Source organism: Rhinatrema bivittatum, chromosome 8, assembly GCF_901001135.1.
Source record: "Rhinatrema bivittatum chromosome 8, aRhiBiv1.1, whole genome shotgun sequence".
Classification (NCBI taxonomy): Eukaryota; Metazoa; Chordata; class Amphibia; order Gymnophiona; family Rhinatrematidae; genus Rhinatrema; species Rhinatrema bivittatum.
The window spans coordinates 38,547,764-38,566,344 of NC_042622.1; the positions used below are offsets into that span (position 1 = coordinate 38,547,764).

The following is an 18,581-nucleotide window of genomic DNA, read 5'->3' on the forward strand; positions in this document are numbered from 1 at the left end:
TGCTGCTAGGAGTTTGCACCCAGTGTGCTTGTAAAAATGTGCATATTGGTTAGCACCCTTGCATGTAAATCTAATGCTGGTAAAAGCATTAACTGTTAGCCCTGCCTCACCCCCCGTGCAAAGAGATGTGCAGGCTTAACCCATGTACTCTTAACACTTCCTGCTCGGAAGTGGCATAAAGTTCCTGAGGCTGAATCCCTGTACTTGAGATTTGTGGGCACAAAATCTTTTTTGGAAGAAAACATTAGATGTGTGCAAAAATCATGTTTTTATGCACATTTTTAGGTTAGCATATCTATTTATTTTTTTTTCTTTTCCCTTAACTGCCGATGCACATAGCATATCATGAACTTATTGCTTTGGTAGGTAAATCAGGTTTTAGCTCTTGAGCAAAGCTCACGGTTTAATTACATTGGAGCCTGAGAGAGGCTTGCAGTGGCGCCCTCATTTTCTGTACCTTGCTTGTATCCCTGGGCTTTTTACAGTACCCCACAACAGTAGTGATTTTGATTTGGACTGTCCTGAGCTCTTTATGTAAGAGTTATTCAAAGGAAATGCTTGGTTAAGATACCTGGCAATGAGTGACTTTTTTATGGAAGGCTTGAATCTCCTTGGTAAAACTAAAACCCACTAGGGCTATGGTTAAGAAAACTGGGTTGTGCTGAATTTGGGATACAAAGGGCATGTTGAAAGAGGTCCTGCATGTTGTGAAAGTCTTAAAAGTTGACTGAGTATAACAGGCAAGAAGTGTTTTTCATTTAAAAGGCATGCTTTGCAGTGGTTCTCTACACTGAAATTGAATGTTTATTCACTGAGGAATTGTATTGACCATAGGAACTACTGCCCCTGACATTCACTGTCCTGCACTGTGGCCATCTGTTTGTTCTATTCTGGAAAGGAGAGGCAAAGAGATGGTGGTGGGTCCCACTAATGATTGCTGTGTCAGCTATTGCTCTTGGATGGTAAATAATTTTTTTTCATTCCTAAGAGCATAAAAATTGTCACGCTGGGACAAACCAGTAGCCCAGCATCCTGTCTCTTGGAAGTAAGTACTCCTCAGATCCATTCACAGTTACAATCCCTATGTCTACCTGGCTAACGATAAATAGACCTGCCCTCCAAAAACTTGTCTGGATCTTATTTAAATGTACCTGTATTACTAGACTTGACCACATTTCTCTGGCAGCAAATTTCAGTTTATGTTTAAAATGTAAACCAGAGTGAAGGCAGACTGCTATACCCCGGTATATAAACTCTTCTAAATAAATAAAATAAATAAATTATGTGACCTAAGCTATTCCAGTGAGGTCTCATTATAATTAAGGTTCCATGTGTTTAAATCGAATCAGGATAGTAAAGCAAGATGCTTTGCATACATTATTGTGACAAGTTTTTATTCCGCTAATTTAATTCTGGTGAAATAATAACTGCTTGTTCTTGGCCTTTAAATGATATCATCTTTATGTTGTATAGGAAGAAGATGAGACTGACTCTGGTACCATGGTGCGGGCAAGCGCTGGGGACACAGGGACAATTCGAGCTGCCAGCACAATGAGCGATGGAGCCAATACCATGATAGAGCACGATGCAACGCTGGAATCGCAGCTGGGGACGATGGTAATAAATAGTGAAGAGGAAGAAGAGGAGGGCACTATGAAAAGTAAGAAATCCCTTTTTATTCATGAAATGTGTGGATCCCAGGGTTTCCCAGACGGCACTTTTGTTTTGCACGCTCAGTAGTTAACGATAAGTGTTAGCCAGTTTCTTGAAAATATCCACTTGCTCTGTTGTCCGTGCCATCTTCACATTTTCCCTTTCATTGTTTGTCCCAATATATTGTGGTTTTAGGAGGTGCTCTTTACACTTCTTGAATAAAAGGTGTGCACCTTTCATGACCCCATAATCCTTGGTTTGAACGGTAGTCTGCACTTGTCTGTGCTGTGTTCATATTCTTGTACCCATGTGATGCCTGTCTAGGATTCTAACAGCAAACCCAGCGACATGTGACTGTGCTGATTTACTTGGTCAGGGTTGTGAGTGAGAGAGCAGGACGAGCCTTCCAAACTCTTTACATGCCAAAGTGTTCTGAGGAATGAGAGGGAAGTCAGACCAGCACAGCCTAGGTCCAGATCTGGTTAGTGCTGATTTTGAGTTCTGTGAAGGATTCTTTTTTGACTGAATGCATTTGCTGCATAATTTATTTATTTATTTATTTTAGGTGGGGAAGGGAGAGGTTGTGCTAAACTTTAACTCCTATGCTTCAGTTATTTAACTTGTTTGTAGTAACTCCTAATAGATTTTTTTACCTTTTTATATTTATGAAATTTTAAATAAACCAACACCTAATCCTGAATGAGAATGGACAGAAAACAATAAAAACATACAGTAAAGAAGAACAAAGTTTTCTTCTGCTGCCATAAACAGACAAAAACAGCAGCCGTTGGGGGGGAATCATTCTGAAAAGTAACAAAATCATTGAGATAACTAACCCAAGAAATTATACAGCATTCTGCAGGTTGTACATTATAAACCAAGAAGTAAAAAGACATACTGGAGACTATTGTTCAGATCTGTGCATCGCTGCCTACAAACACGTTTTCAAAGGGAAATGCGGGGCCAGCTGGCACCACGGGCACTCCCATACCCATGCTTTATAGTCTGCACCGTAATGTCTGCCGGCTCACCTGCGAAATGGCGTGGCAGCCTTTTATCTGCAGAGGAGGAGGGGAGGGCAGTGTTCGCCTCAGGAGGTAAAAATCTTTGAACCAATGACATTGTTGATGAAGAAAAGGGAGTGGAGGTCCTCACTAAGGCATGCCTCTCAGTATTCCTAGAAAGCTGAAAGTTGATTAGGATGTGTCTTAAAAAGAAAAAAAAAACTACTTTAGAAAAAAAAAAAACCTATTTCACTAAACACAGGATAATTTTATGCATAGAAACAGTATTTTACAAAATTGGCAGCCCAACATGCAGGCAAATGACACAAGTATGTGGTACATGAGCATAAGTTTGCCTGGCCTGGGCAGAGGCGTTCTTGGGTAGAGTTCAGGAAGGGTTTGCACGTAACGTGCATACTTTTCAAAATTCAAATGTGTGCATATAACTTTTTTTTCCCAAAATATTTATATGCACCAAATACGATATATATTGGTGGGATAATTTTTCAATGGTCTTAATCACTAAGTCCATTTTGAAAATTGATGTTGCTTACCCCATTGTCATGATTTCTCCTGTTATGCAATCTCCTTGCGCCAAGGTTTTGCTTGCTGAGCAAACTTCCTTCCACCAGGGGTCCTCAGCAAGCCTTGCTTCTAGCTCTGCCAGATACCTCCTCACTGGCCATGCCTCAGCCGCTACCCTACTTAACCAAGCCTGCTCAATACCGCAGTGCCTCAATTCTCTGACCTGGCCACTTTTACTTGATTATCCTGCCTTGCTTTATGGCCTGTACTGGGCCTCCAGGCTTGCTAGGTTCTCCTAGGCTGCCTATTGGACTTCCCTGTTTGTTGTTGCCTGTTCTGACTTGTCCAGTCCTTGTCTAAATCCTATCCTTGCCCAGTCCTTGTTCTGCCTTGTGCCACCCAGTCCAGTTCTTTGTCTGTTTCCCAGGCCTTGCCTTCGTCCTGGTTCTGCCCTGTCTGTATCCAGCTCCTGCCTGCCATCAGTACCTGGTTCTAGCCTTCAGCCTGTGCTCGGACCTACACTGCCACTGTACTCATCCCTTGTCTTCAGTTCTAGCCTGCCTTGCCTTGTCCAACCTACTCTGCCTCATCCAGCCTGCACCTGACTTCAGCTCCCAGTCCATGCCCTGATGTTCCATAGAAAAGTCCTACCGGCCCCCAGAATTCAAGGGCTCAACTTGCAGGAGAGGGACTTGGTTAGGCAGATAACCAGCTCCAAGCCTGACCTGCAGCCCTGTACTGCCTTTGACTCCAGCCTTCCAGTCCATGACCCACAATGTTACAAAATTGCCTCCATAATGGACACCTCAAAACAAGACAAATTCTGTACCTAACTGAATTGAATCCTGAAGCATACTTTGAAGCTATTTATGTTTTTAAGTTGAGGCACATGAAACACCAGGGGAAGTGTAGATCTTTTGACTCAAAAATATTAAGTCCTTAATACAAAAAAGTTGTGGATGCAATTTTAGTCTGGTTCAAGAATGACATCAATAATGAGGCTCTTCCTAAGACCTTATCTTCATCCAGTTTCAGCTTTGTATTCAAATCCCATTCCCTCTTTGAAATATCCTTTAATGAAGTGTGTGCCTGATTTGGAAATTTTGATGTCAGAATGTTTCTTTAAAGGTTGGGGAATGGCCTTTTCAGGCACATGAACTTCCATCAAGTAACGCTTGAATAATTCTGGAGGAGAAACATTGTGAACGTTAGGAACGTATTTTTATAAGCTGGAGAGTTTTCACTTTCTCAGCATTTTCCAAATTTTCAGTCTTACGATGGAGGATAAGATTTTCCCATTTTCATTCATTGATACCTGGCAAATCCAGGTCTGACTCCACAGTTGTTATTGCAGCTTTGGAAAGCTCTATCGTTTGAGTGTTGAAGTCTGGGAGAACGTCCTCAAACTTTCTGGCCATACTCAGAACTGCCACAGCATCTCACATCACCTTCACTGACAGCACCAGTCCTGGTGCTTGCAGGATCAGGGGAAGTCATTTCTCCAGCAGAGATAAGAGGGCCTCCAAGTGAAAGAGGTTGCTCCAGCAACTGAGATATGGTGAACTGCTGGCAGAGAGACTCTGCAACATGACTCGACCCTGAAAATGCCATCCAAGAAAAAGAAATTAGTCCATGGGAACCAACACACGGCCACAGAGTAATCATAAATTCTGCAGGGGTTGAAGCAGGTTTTAACCCTTCCTGACCCACAGCGAAAGAAAATAATTGTATGGTGATATGTCACTAGAGGAAAAAAATCAAATGGAAAGGTATGTAACATGTTGCCATCTTGATTTCACCCTTGGACTTTGCCAGGCTTAATATTTTTGTATGTTTTTTTGGTTTGTTTTTTTTACAATATTAATCCAGTACAGCTGATATTGTCAGAATTTTAGGAAATCATATATGGAATCGCTTGTGTTCAGTAGATTTTTTTTTTAATCCATTTTCTGAGTGATACCAGAAGAGGGAGCAATTGACCTCTGCATGTGGTTAAATGGCTTGCCAGCAAAAATTGCACAGTACTGTTAGACTTTGAAGTTGAATATTTTTTTTTCCAGTAACACAAACAGAATAGGATATCAATAAAAGTCAAACTCAGGTTAATAGAAGATTAAAGACCAACTGATTCCTTTGCATATTGAGATTGGGTGGTGGACAGAGGAGTGTTTTTTCAGAGTGTTCATATTTCACTAAATCTAGGATTTACAGATATTAAAAATGCATTTGGTTTCATCATAAAATTTACATACTTTTGTCATCATTTGTTACCAGTCTTGCCCATCCCAGCTTCATTTAGTTTTAAATAGTTCTTCATATGTGGTAGATGTGTGATAATTTTAACATCTGTGTTTAGAAGATGCAACATTTTTGCATATGGATCACAGCATGCCATTGTGTTTTATCCTATATGCAAACTTTACTTCATTTATTGATTTTGGTAACTCTTTTCTAGCACATCAAAATCATGAACAATAAAACATCTGCATAACATAACCAATGTGCGATATCAATTTAAACACACACAAATAATAAAAATGGAATGCACTAAAATTTCCCTCAATACTAGAACCTCTCCTTGGTACTGCCATATAAAATTATACAGCAAATGCTAGCAGGAACAACCTTGCCTTTTCTTGCTTCCTGAATAATAATTGGACTCAATCCAAACCGATGGCACCAGGTAGCTCAGTGCTTGCTGCCCAGTAGCTGAAAGCCGGGCAACCCACATTGACTGATGGGATTCCATTAAAAGCCCACCCCAAACTTTATCCATCTCCTTGAGGGTTAAATCTACTCCGGCTATAAGGGGCAAACAACCAGAGCCCTTCCCTGCCTACTAAACCATAAGGTCTCTATTTAATAGGATTTAATTTTCTTCCCTGTCTTAAGCCAATCTGTAACTGCCTAAATAGTTGTTCAACTTTGCCACCTATGACTGATCTTCAGCTATATGTATCGATTTCTGTGTATCATCCGCAGAGATAAAACATTGGATTCCCAACCCTGAATTAGGGATGCTAGTGAGGTGAGATTAAAAAGCAAATAGGATAGCACTGACCTCTGTGGGACATCACTAGAATGTGTTGTGACTGAAGAGCAACTCAGGTGCCAGCAGAGCCACTAGATGGATGTGGTCATTCTAAGTGAACTCACCTAGAACCATGCTATACTGCAACTGAATTAGTTAAAGTTCATTTCATAAGATTCTTCTGTTAGGTTCTTGGCTTCAGGTGCCCTAGAACAAAAGGTCCTGTGATTTTTAGGTTTTATGGTCACAGAATTTGCTAGTGTGTTGCTTACGGCTCAGAATCTGCTGTAGAACTTCTCCCAGATTTTAGGTTACGTTTTACTTCTATTGAATGAAGAGCAAGAAAGCTGACGATCATTTGTTCACATTCAAAATGATATTGCTGCAAAAAACAAATTGTGTTCTTAGACTTCCTCGGGCAGGTTTTAGCATTAATTTTTAAAGCCCTTAATCAGCCCAATCGTGACAGTCTTAACAAGATGCAAATATCCTCCTATGAGTGCTCAGCATCTGGGAACACTGGTATACTTAGGCACTTGAAAGGACATAGCTTAAGAGATAATGGGATTTAAAATTAGCATGGTTTAATATGTGTGTTCAACAAACGTTCTTTTGAGTATTTAACACTGAATGATTATAAACAGATGGAGGCTTCTCTTAGAAATGTGTATTTAAATAGTATGTAAAATCGGTGGTTCTCAGCCCTTTTCAGGTTGCAGTACATCTAGAGTTGGCTTAACTTTTGTCATGGCATACCATCGCCTCCCCTTACCCCCCCCCCCCCCCGACCCAGGGGCATCACCTTCCTTTCCTAACTCCCACCCCGAGCAATCATAATCTTTTCCTTCTCCATTACCTCTAGCTGGCAAAAGGAATTTGGTGAGCAGCACTTCCTACCTGCCGTTGCTGCTGCCACCGCCTCTTCCGGCCTCTCTTTGAAGTCAGAACTGCCTGGGGCTTGCTCAGTCTTGCGAGACTTGCTGGCCTCATGCAGAGCCATCAGGACTGCACCAGGCCAGCAGGGCCCGTCAAGGTTCTGACTTCGGAGGGAATCCAGAAGAGGAGGTGGCAGCAGTAGGTAAAAAAGCACTGCTTACTTGCTCATCCTGCTGGCTAGGGGAAAAGGGAAGACACTGCCACCAGCAGCAGTGGCTCTGATGTGCCCCTGTCTTCTCTTTGCTGGTGGGGAAAACATTTTGGCACACCTGCAGTTCCCTGAGGCACACTAGTTGGGTACCTCTGCTGTTAAGCCATTTTCCTTGACTACCACCATATCAGGGATAATATTTAAAGGAAAATCATAAAGGTTGGATGTTACTATATATATGATTTGAAGGGAAGATGAGGTGTTCAGACTCTGTGGTTTAAATACAAAACAGAACAGGAAATTAAAATGTCCTTTGTGCAATGATTTCTCACTCTGGGCTAAATGTATAAAAGGGTTTCTCCCATTTTGCATCTATGGGAGTACATCTGGCCCTAAGTGACAATATGTCAAATAATTCTTCACTGCAGACATGCTGAATAGCTGCTGCTGCAGAATTTTTTTTTTTTTTTTTTTTACATTTTGGCCACAGAATTGCATATTGGTTCTACCCTCAGATAACCACAGAAACCCAGAACCTTACCTTTGCATGAATATGTATGGAGTGACTTTGTATTAAAAGATTTTTGCCATAGGCACACTGAGGATAACTAGTAGGGCCCAGGTCATTTATTTACAAGATGCTCTCAGATATTAACAGCTTGTTTTGTCATTTCTTTGGATGCCTCAGGTGTCTGTTTTAACTTATCCTTTCCAGAATTATTGCTCTTATGACATTTAGATAAATTGGTTTTAGCTGTAAACCTAATAGTCCATTTGCAGACTTCTCTTGGGGGAAAAAAATTATAACTTTTTATGAGAAGTATTTTTAAAGCAACAGTGCTAGCCAGATTCCTCAACATATCAGTTTAACTCTTTGTGAACTATGTTGCTTCCTTTGTTTTGGCCTTATTTCCAGGTCTCTTTTTTTTTTTTTCTTTTGCATTCTTGTGGGATAAGACCTATAGAGAAGAGAAACAAAGGTGATCAGAGATATGGAACAGTTGCTTTTCAAGGATATGCCTCAGCTTGCCAAAAAGAGCTGAGGGGACATGTGATCGATCTGGACAAAGTGAATAGGATACTGTTGTTCACTATGAGGGCACTTTTATAACGGTCCACATTGGTGCAGAGTCCGTGGGTATTTTTTTTTGTTTAGGCTTAATGCTAATTTTCAAAACGAATGTACATGCAGGCTTTCCCTAAGAATGCTACTAGCATGCATTTACAGCTGCTAATTTGTGCAGGTGGTAGTTTCAGAGAAAAATTCCAGGCATAGGTATTTTAAAAATGCAAAAGTGTACATGCGAATCTTAAGCCACCCACAGGATTGCATCTCAGCACTGGGGGTAAAAGTATACACACGCCCTAGCTGCATCTTGTCTGTGCATAGGGTGACCAGTTTTCAAAAACCTTCTTTATGTGCCTAAAGCACTATGAAAATTACTTTTTAAAAACATTTGCGAGCTTTATTGAAAATTAAAGCATCCTACATTCCTAAGGAACAATGAGCAGATGCTATAAATGAAGGCAAACAAGAAGAGAAAACCAATATTAAGGTTTCAGATTCTATCACCGAAAGCATCAAACGATGTATGGGGCTCAAGAACATGAATAAGGCCAAACAGTAACCAAAATGGAAGAGGGCAAAAAACCCTAAGAAGTCATATCAAATCAATATTTAAAAAAAGAATACCTCTATATTTCATCAAAAAAATGCATCCAGATAGTAAATAATTATCCTGATGTTTCTAAGAGTATCTGCTCCATTCCCCCCCACACTGGAGGCAAAAGGAAATTGTTTAGGTTTAGATGAAGAGTTCCAGTAGAATGCTAGTGTATGCCTTGCAGCAACCAGCAGGCCATCCACTAGTTGAATCTCTTTTAAATTTGGGTCAGTACTTATTCAAGTTATAGCCTGACAGTAGGATGGCAGGCTATAAAGGGAATCTGATCAGCATAATTCTGTATTTTGAGGAGTGGCGTGAGTTTCCACCCAAATTTACATAGGCACTCTGGCACAAAATACCAGCAATTTAAAAAAAAAAAATATATATATACATAATCATCCATTTTCCTGATTGTTGGTACTTGGTGAATTATGCTTTTTCAGGCTATTAGGTCAGCTCGGTCATCTTCTGTAAACTCTGTCCCCCAAATCAGCTTCCCAGTGGTAGTTTAGTTGCCAAAGCATAGTTAATTTTGGAGCTAGCAAAATTTGGTATATTTTAGTTGTTAAACTTTTTTGTTTTTGGATGTAGCAGAGGCTAAGCTTTCAAAAGGTGTAAGCGAAATAAAGAAATATTAGGCACGTTAAAACACATTTTAAATTCTTCCTATTGAGACAGAAGAATCAGTATGGAATAATTCATTGGCTGATCATCTCCCTTCGAGAGAGGTTTGTCCAGTCCCCATGGTAGATTGGAGTTTTGATGGTCCGGCAAAAGAGAGGAAGGAAGTCTTTCAGCCTCCATAACTGCAGAGAGAAACAAACTTTATGCATCTGTTGTGTAATTAGTTTCTGTATCTTCATCCCAGACAAGTTCCATAGGTATCCAGTGTTTATCCTTAGCCTCTCCATACCAATATAAAACACGCTTCAGCAAAACTGACCAAGAATACAGTTTAAAGTCTGCAACCCCAAGGCCTCCATCTTTTTTTTTTTTTTTTTTTTTAAATTGAAAGTAAGGATTTGGGAGAGAGTCTAGGTTTTGTTTTGTTTTTTTTCTCTGTAGATTTAAAAACACAAAAGCATTTTGCACAGTTAATCTGTAGAACTCCTTGCCCTGCAATGACAGACAAATCATCTGCCTGGATTCAGAGATGGTTTAAATGGTTATGTGGAAGATGTGCTTACCGTATATACTCATGAATAAGTCGACAAATTTTAGTTCAAAAATCTATCTTTAACATCGTGGTCGCCTTATTCATGGGTCAGTCCACATGAATAATTCAAGATGCATGATTGAATTGTTCACACGCTCCCTTTCCTGATCCCTTAACTCACCTGCTGCAGTGAGGACGATGATGGCACTTGCAGCTGCTAAGGCACATCTTCCCTTCTCCCCTGCACCCCCTCCTGATTCCTTAACGCACCTGCTTGCTGCTATCAGAACAACAAAGGGACTTGAGTTTGCTCAGGCACGTCCTCCCTCCTTCCAAGCCAGGGTCTGATTGACGTACTTAGAGCCACGTGGTTTTAAGTGCCACTGGGAACCCCGCAGGGGAGGAGGGAGGACATGCCTGAGCAACCGCAAGTTCATAGTCGTCCTCATAGCAGCAGGCGAGCAGTTGAGTTAAGGGATCCAGAGGAGTTGTGGGAGAGATGTCCTACCGCCACACTGGGACACCACAGGAGAGGAGGTATGACATGCCTTAACTGCAAATGGCTGTCTTGATAGCAGTGGGTGAGTTAAGGGATCAGGAGGGGGGAGTGAGCGAACAATTCAAACAGGGATAGCCATGGGGGAGGGAGGAAAGGATTCAAACAGCAGGGATAGCCATGAGGGAGGGAAGGATTTGAACAGCAGGGATAGTCATTAGAATGACTTTTACCTTCAGGAAAATGAACTGTGAGAAGAAAAAGAAAGCATGTTACACTACATCACTGAAACTAAAGGCTATTGAATGAACAAAGGAGGCCAATAATTGTGTAGCTGCAAGAGAATTTGACTGGTGATAAACTGATCAGATTGGAGAAAAAATGAGGAAAAGCTTCTAGAAATGCCAAAGTCAAAGCCTTACGTTTCAAAATTGTGCCTTTTGTTGGAATGGAAAAAAATTTGAATGTCTGGGTAATGGAATGCAGACAGAATGGCTACATTGTGACTCGCTTGAGCATTAGGATTCATGCCTTTCAAATGGCAAAAGATGAAAAATATTCAGCAACTGAAGGTCTGAAAGAATTCACAGCAACGTCTGGTAGGTGTTTGCGATTCATGAACTGATATGGATTGTGCCTTCATCAGCGCACAAAGATTTCACAGAAATGGCCTAAAGAGCTTGATGAAAAGGTCTGTTCATTCCACAAATTCATTATTCAGCAGAGAATAAAGAATCATTTCAGTATGAATAACATTGGTAATATAGACGAAACGCCGATGACATTTGATATGCCTGGCAATCGCATTGTAGTTGGCGTTGGTGAGAACATTATACTTGTGTAAAAAAAAAAAAAAAATTGGTCATGAAAAGACCCATTTCATGGTGGTCCTGTCTTACCTGGCAGATGGCACAAAACTGTGTCCAGTGGTAATATTCAAGAGGAAAATGCTATCCAAGAACCTAAAAATTCCAGCAGGCATAACTGGTCAGGTTCATCCTAAAGACTGGATGGATGACAGAATGAAATGGCTGTTCAATGTGTCAGGTAGGTGACCAAGCGTAGGGCTAAGAAAACACGTCACTATTTGTGTGGGATATATTCCGCGCACATATATAATCAGAGGATGTGAAGGACGATGCAAAGAAATGGCGACCACGTTAGCAGTGATTACAGAAGGTCTGACAACAGTGCTCCAGCCATTAGATGTCTGTCGCAACAAGCCTTTCGAGGACCAATTGTGGTATATGCGACAGCAATGGAGTGTTCTGGTCAAGCAAAGTTAAAGAAAGGTAGGGAACCTGATGGAGCCACCCATTGATTTGGTGGTGACATGGGTAAAGGATGCCTGGAACTCAGTTCCACCAGAAATGGTCAAGAGCAGCTTTTAAACTAGAACAAAGGGGAAAGCCGACAGTCGCTCAGCAGCGCATGGTTCGGAGAGAGGTATCTTTAAAGGATACTAATGATGCATTAGAATTAGGGCATCCAGACAGTGAGGTTCCAATAATTAGAAAAGTAGTCCAAGTGCCTGTAACTAAAAACTCACCTGAGCTAAAAAATTCTAACTTATCCCTATCAATTAAAAAGCAGAATGAAAATACAAGCAAAAAACAAACTTTGAAATGTTTGTATGCTAATGCCAGAAGTCTAAGACGTAAGATGGGAGAATTAGAATGTAAAGCAGTGAATGATGACATAGACTTAATTGGCATCTCAGAGACATGGTGGAAAGAGGATAACCAATGGGACAGTGCTATACCGGGGTACAAATTATATTGCAATGACAGAGAGGAGCACTCGGGAGGAGGTGTGGCGCTTTATGTCCAGGATGGCATAGAGTCCAACAGGATAAACATCCTGTATGAGACTAAATACAAATTTGAATCTTTATGGGTAGAAATCCCTTGTGTGTTGGGGAAGACTATAGTGATAGGAGTATACTACCGTCCACCTGGTCAAGATGGTGAGACGGACAGTGAAATGCTAAGAGAAATTAGGGAAGCTAACCAAATTGGTAGTGCAGTAATAATGGGAGACTTCAATTACCACACACTATGAACAGTTATGATCGAACACAGCGAATACAAATCTTCACTAAAAAGACGTCATGTAAATATGATTTTGCTTAATGTGCTGTTTACTTACAGAGCCATCATAACACCTGCAGGCATACCAGCACTTTTTTGCTTTGAGGTTTTGCCACTTCAGGTCACGTTTAATCATTGGCTCTGACCTGAAGTGGCAAAACCTCAAAGCAAAAAAGTGCTGGTATGCCTGCAGGTGTTATGATGGCTCTGTAAGTAAACAGCACATTAAGCAAAATCATATTTACATGACGTCTTTTTAGTGAAGACTTCAATTACCCCAATATAGACTGGGTAAATGTATCATCAGGTCACGCTAGAGAGATAACATTCCTGGATGGAATAAATGATAGCTTTATGGAGCAATTGGTTCAGGAACAGACGAAAGAGGGAGCAATTTTAGATCTAATTCTCAGTGGAGCACAGGACTTGGTGAGAGAGGTAACGGTGGTGGGGCCGCTTGGCAATAGTGATCATAATATGATCAAATTTGATTTAATGACTGGAAAAGGAACAGTGTGCAAATCCAAGGCTCTCGTGCTAAACTTTCAAAAGGGAAACTTTGATAAAATGAGAAAAATTGTTAGAAAAAAACTGAAAGGAGCAGCTACAAAAGTAAAAAATGTCCAAGAGGCGTGGTCATTGTTAAAAAATACCATTCTAGAAGCACAGTCCAGATGTATTTCACACATTAAGAAAGGTGGAAAGAAGGCAAAACGATTACCAGCATGGTTAAAAGGGGAGGTGAAAGAAGCTATTTTAGCCAAAAGATCTTCATTCAAAAATTGGAAGAAGGATCCAACAGAAGAAAATAGGATAAAGCATAAACATTGGCAAGTTAAATGTAAGACATTGAGAGACAGGCTAAGAGAGAATTTGAAAAGTTGGCTGTAGAGGCAAAAACTCACAGTAAAAACTTTTTAAAATATATCCGAAGCAGAAAGCCTGTGAGGGAGTCAGTTGGACCGTTAGATGATCGAGGGGTTAAAGGGGCACTTAGAGAAGTTAAGGCCATCGCGAAAAGATTAAATGATTTCTTTGCTTCGGTGTTTACTGAAGAGGATGTTGGGGAGGTACCCGTAATGGAGAAGGTTTTCATGGGTAATGATTCAGATGGACTGAATCAAATCACAGTGAACCTAGAAGATGTGGTAGGCCTGATTGACAAACTGAAGAGTAGTAAATCACCTGAACCGGATGGTATACACCCCAGAGTTCTGAAGGAACTAAATGAAATTTCAGACCTATTAGTAAAAATTTGTAACCTATCATTAAAATCATCCATTGTACCTGAAGACTGGAGGATAGCAAATGTAACCTCAATATTTAAAAAGGGCTCCAGAGGCGATCCGGGAAACTACAGACCGGTTAGCCTGACTTCAGTGCCAGGAAAAATAGTGGAAAGTGTTCTAAACATCAAAATCACAGAACATATAGAAAGACATGGTTTAATGGAACAAAGTCAGCATGGCTTTACCCAGGGCAAGTCTTGCCTCACAAATCTGCTTCACGTTTTTTGCAGGAGTTAATAAACATGTTGATAAAGGTGAACCGGTAGATATAGTATACTTGGATTTTCAGAAGGCGTTTGACAAAGTTCCTCATGAGAGGCTTCTAGAAAAAGTAAAAAGTCATGGGATAGGTGGCGATGTCCTTTCGTGGATTGCAAACTGGCTAAAAGACAGGAAACAGAGAGTAGGATTAAATGGTCAATTTTCTCAGTGGAAGGGAGTGGACAGTGGAGTGCCTCAGGGATCTGTATTGGGACCCTTACTTTTCAATATATTTATAAATGATCTGGAAAGAAATACGACGAGTGAGATCAAATTTGCAGATGACACAAAATTGTTCAGAGTAGTTAAATCACAAGCAGATTGTGATAAATTGCAGGAAGACCTTGTGAGACTGGAAAATTGGGCATCCAAATGGCAGATGAAATTTAATGTGGATAAGTGCAAGTTGATGCATATTAGGGAAAAATAACCCATGCTATAATTACACAATGTTGGGTTCCAATTTAGGTGCTACAGCCCAAGAAAGAGATCTAGGTGTCATAGTGGATAACACATTGAAATCGTCAGTACCCTGTGCTGCGGCAGTCAATAAAGCAAACAGAATGTTGGGAATTATTAGAAAGGGAATGGTGAATAAAACAGAAAATGTCATAATGCCTCTGTATCGCTCCATGGTGAGACCGCACCTTGAATACTGTGTACAATTCTGGTCGCCGCATCTCAAAAAAGATATAATTGCGATGGAGAAGGTACAGAGAAGGGCTACCAAAATAAGGGGAATGGAACAACTCCCCTATGACGAAAGACTAAAGAGGTTAGGACTTTTCAGCTTGGAGAAGAGACGACTGAGGGGGGATATGATACAGGTGTTTAAAATCATGAGAGGTCTAGAACGGGTAGATGTGAATCGGTTATTTACTCTTTCGGATAGTAGAAAGACTAGGGGGCACTCCATGAAGTTAGCATGGGGCACATTTAAAACTAATCGGAGAAAGTTATTTTTTACTCAACGCACAATTAAACTTTGGAATTTGTTGCCAGAGGATGTGGTTAGTGCAGTTAGTATAGCTGTGTTTAAAAAAGGATTGGATAAGTTCTTGGAGGAGAAGTCCATTACCTGCTATTAAGTTCACTTAGAGAAAAGCCATTGCCATTAGCAATGGTAACATGGAATAGACTTAGTTTTTGGGTACTTGCCAGGTTCTTGTGGCCTGGATTGGCCACTGTTGGAAACAGGATGCTGGGCTTGATGGACCCTTGGTCTGACCCAGTATGGCATTTTCTTATGTTCTTAGAAGTCATTCCTGAAATGTAGCGTTAGCATTGCTATGGATGGATCAGTAGATGACACTATCTTGAAGACAAAAATCCGCATTGGATGATGATTCAACAGATGTAGATAGCGAAGGCAATGTTTATGCTGATGACATCACCGAAGAACAGTTCCACGATTTATGCGGACATGCCAATGATGAAGAACTTGATTTGGTAGGATTTGAATGAGACACTTGATTCTTCATTTAATAACTAAATAAAAGATTTTCTTAAGTTGTTAAATGTTTCTTATGCGACACTTTCTTCTTTTAATAAATAAAAGCAGTTTTCTTAAGTTATATTTCTTAGTGTGATTTTGCTTTAATTTCATCAGCCCCCCTAGGTTTTACCCTAGACTTAGCCATAGGTCACAGAAATTTCTTACTTTTTTGGGCCAAAAAATACCCTCAATTTATACATGGGCTTGATTTATACAGGAATATATATGGTAATTACACCCTGAGATCAGTGGATCCCTAAACCAGGACTATTGGCATCTGGAAGGGGTCTGACAGACACACACACACACCTTGTTTCTTAATACATTTCATCTAAGCCTCTGCTGCCTACTACTGTAGGAGACAGCAAGCAGGGCTAGGCGGATCTAACCTCTTAGCATAGTAACACAGGAATTAATGTAGCAATAATAATTTTATTAGAAATGAGAACATAACATTTCCTGACTTATGCACTGCAGGCAAAACTTGAGATAGCACACGCTTTTAGGGTAAGACTTACTTCCAGTCCAGCTATACAGTCAGGTCTTTTCACTGTAGATTCTTAGTTAACAGCACACAGCAGAAATGAAGACAAGACTTCTGGTTCCAGACAAGGTACAGACTTCTAGACGTAGTAGCAAAAACATGAAAACACCACAAGGCAAGAACTCGAGGGTCTCCTCCAGGATCGCATGCTTTCTTTTGGCCTTCACGCCATCTACTACTACTTCTACTACTTCTACTATACTTAACATTTCTATGGTCTACATAACACATGCAGCGCTGTATAAACATATAAAAAGACAGTCCCTGCTCAATAGAGCTTGCAATCTAATAAGCAAACATACAGGAAGCAAGACAATGGTTAAAAAGAAAAGAAAGTTAATGAGGCTAAAAGCAGACAACTAGGCATAAGATTTAAAAGCAGTTTCAAAAAGGTGGGTCTTTTAGAAGGGATTTAAACACTGCAAGAGAGGGAGCATGACACACCAGTTCAGGAAGACTTCCATGCACATGGCGCAGCCAAGTGGAAAGCACAGAGTCTGGAATTGGCAGTAGAGGAGAAGGGCACAGATAGGAGTGACTTATCCGATGAGCAGAGTGCACAAGGAGGGGTGTAGAGAGGTAAGAGGAGAAGTAGTGAGGTGCTGCAGAATGAAGGCATTTGTAGGTGAGAAAAAGGAGTTTGAACTCTGTGGGAGCAGTTAGGGAACCAATGCAGTGACTTCAGAAGAGGAGTTATGAGAGCATAGCGACTTTGGTGAAAGATAAATCTTGCAGCTGAATTTAGGACAGATTGCAGCAGAGATGTCTTGCCGGGAGAACTATGAGGAGCAGGTTGCAATAGTCTAAGCAAGAGGAGTTGAGAGAGTGGATAAGGTTTCTGGTAGTGTGTTCAGAAAGGAAAGGATGGATTTTGGCAATGTTATAAAGAAAGAAACACGTTTTAGCAGTGTTTTGGATATGCATAGAGACGGAGAGAGGAGTCTGAGGTCTTCAAGCTTATGGGCTGATGGGACTGGAATAATGACTGTTATCCACAGAAACAGAGAAAGGAGGAAGAAGGAAGGTGGGTTTGGAGGGAAAGATAAGGAGCTCCATCTTGGCCATGTTGAGTTTAAGGTGGTGGTGGGACATCCAGGCAGCACTGGAAGACAAGCAGACCAAAATCCAGGAATACATTTCTGGTGTACAAAGGTAGATGTGGGGAGTCAGCATAAAAATGGTAAGAACATAAGAAATTGCAATACTGGGTCAGACTAAGGGTCCACAACCCAGCATCCTGTTTCCAAGTGGCCAAACCAGGCTACAAGTACCTGGCAAGTACACAAACTCTAAGAAGATCCCATGCTACTGATGCCAGTAATAGCAGAGGCTATTCCCTAAGTCAACTTGATTAATAGCAGTTAATGGACGTCTTCTCCAAGAACTTATCCAAACCTTTTTTTAAACCCAGCTGCACTAACCACATTCTCTGGCAACAAATTCCAGAGCTTAATTGTGTGTTGAGTGAATTTTTTTTCCCGATTTAGTTTTAAATGTGCTACTTGCTAACTTCATGGAGTGCCTCCTAGACCTTCTAATGTCTGAAAGAGAGTAAATAACAGATTGACATCTGCCCGTTCTAGACCTCATGATTTTAAGGACCTTAATCATATTCCCCCTCAGCCATCTCTTCTCCAAACTGAACAGCCCAAACCTCTTTAGCCTTTCCTCATAAGGGAGCTGTACCATTCCCTTTATCATTTTGGTCACCCTCCTCTTACATTCTCCAGTGCAACTAGATCTTTTTTGAGATGTGGTGACCAGAACTGTACATTGTACTCAAGGTGCGGTCTCACCATGGAGCGATACAGAGGCATTATGACACTTTCTGTTTTATTCACCATTCCCTTCCTAACAATTCCTAATATTGTTTGCTTTTTTGACTGCCGTAGCACACTGAGCCAATGATTTCAGTGTATTATCCACTATGATGCCTAGATTTATTTCCTGGGTGGTAACTCCAAATATGGAGTTATTTTTCCCTATATGCAATATCTTGTACTTGCCCACATTAAATTTCATTGCCATTTGTTTGCCCAATATTCCAGTCTCGCAAGATCCTCCTGCAATTTCAGTCTGCTTGTGATTTAACTACTCTGAATAATTTTGTATCATCTGCAAATTTGATAACCTCACTTATCATATTCCTTTTTAGATCATTTATAAATATATTGAAAAGCACCAGTCCAAGTACAGATCCCTGAGGCACTCCATGGTTTACCCTTTTCCACTGAGAAAACGGACTATTTAATCCTACTTACATTTACATTTATTAGGTTTATG

The 18,581-nt window shown here is 40.6% G+C and overlaps 1 protein-coding gene across 3 annotated transcripts in view; it reads left to right on the top strand.

Annotated features, from left to right (window-relative positions):
• Positions 1-18,581, top strand: part of STK4 (serine/threonine kinase 4) — a 183,483-nt gene that overhangs the window by 64,159 nt on the left and 100,743 nt on the right. For all 3 annotated transcript variants that reach the window (XM_029611088.1, XM_029611090.1, XM_029611089.1), the window contains exon 9: positions 1,474-1,660. In XM_029611088.1, the coding sequence (XP_029466948.1) occupies positions 1,474-1,660 (187 nt within the window). The remainder of the gene's footprint in view (positions 1-1,473; positions 1,661-18,581) is intronic.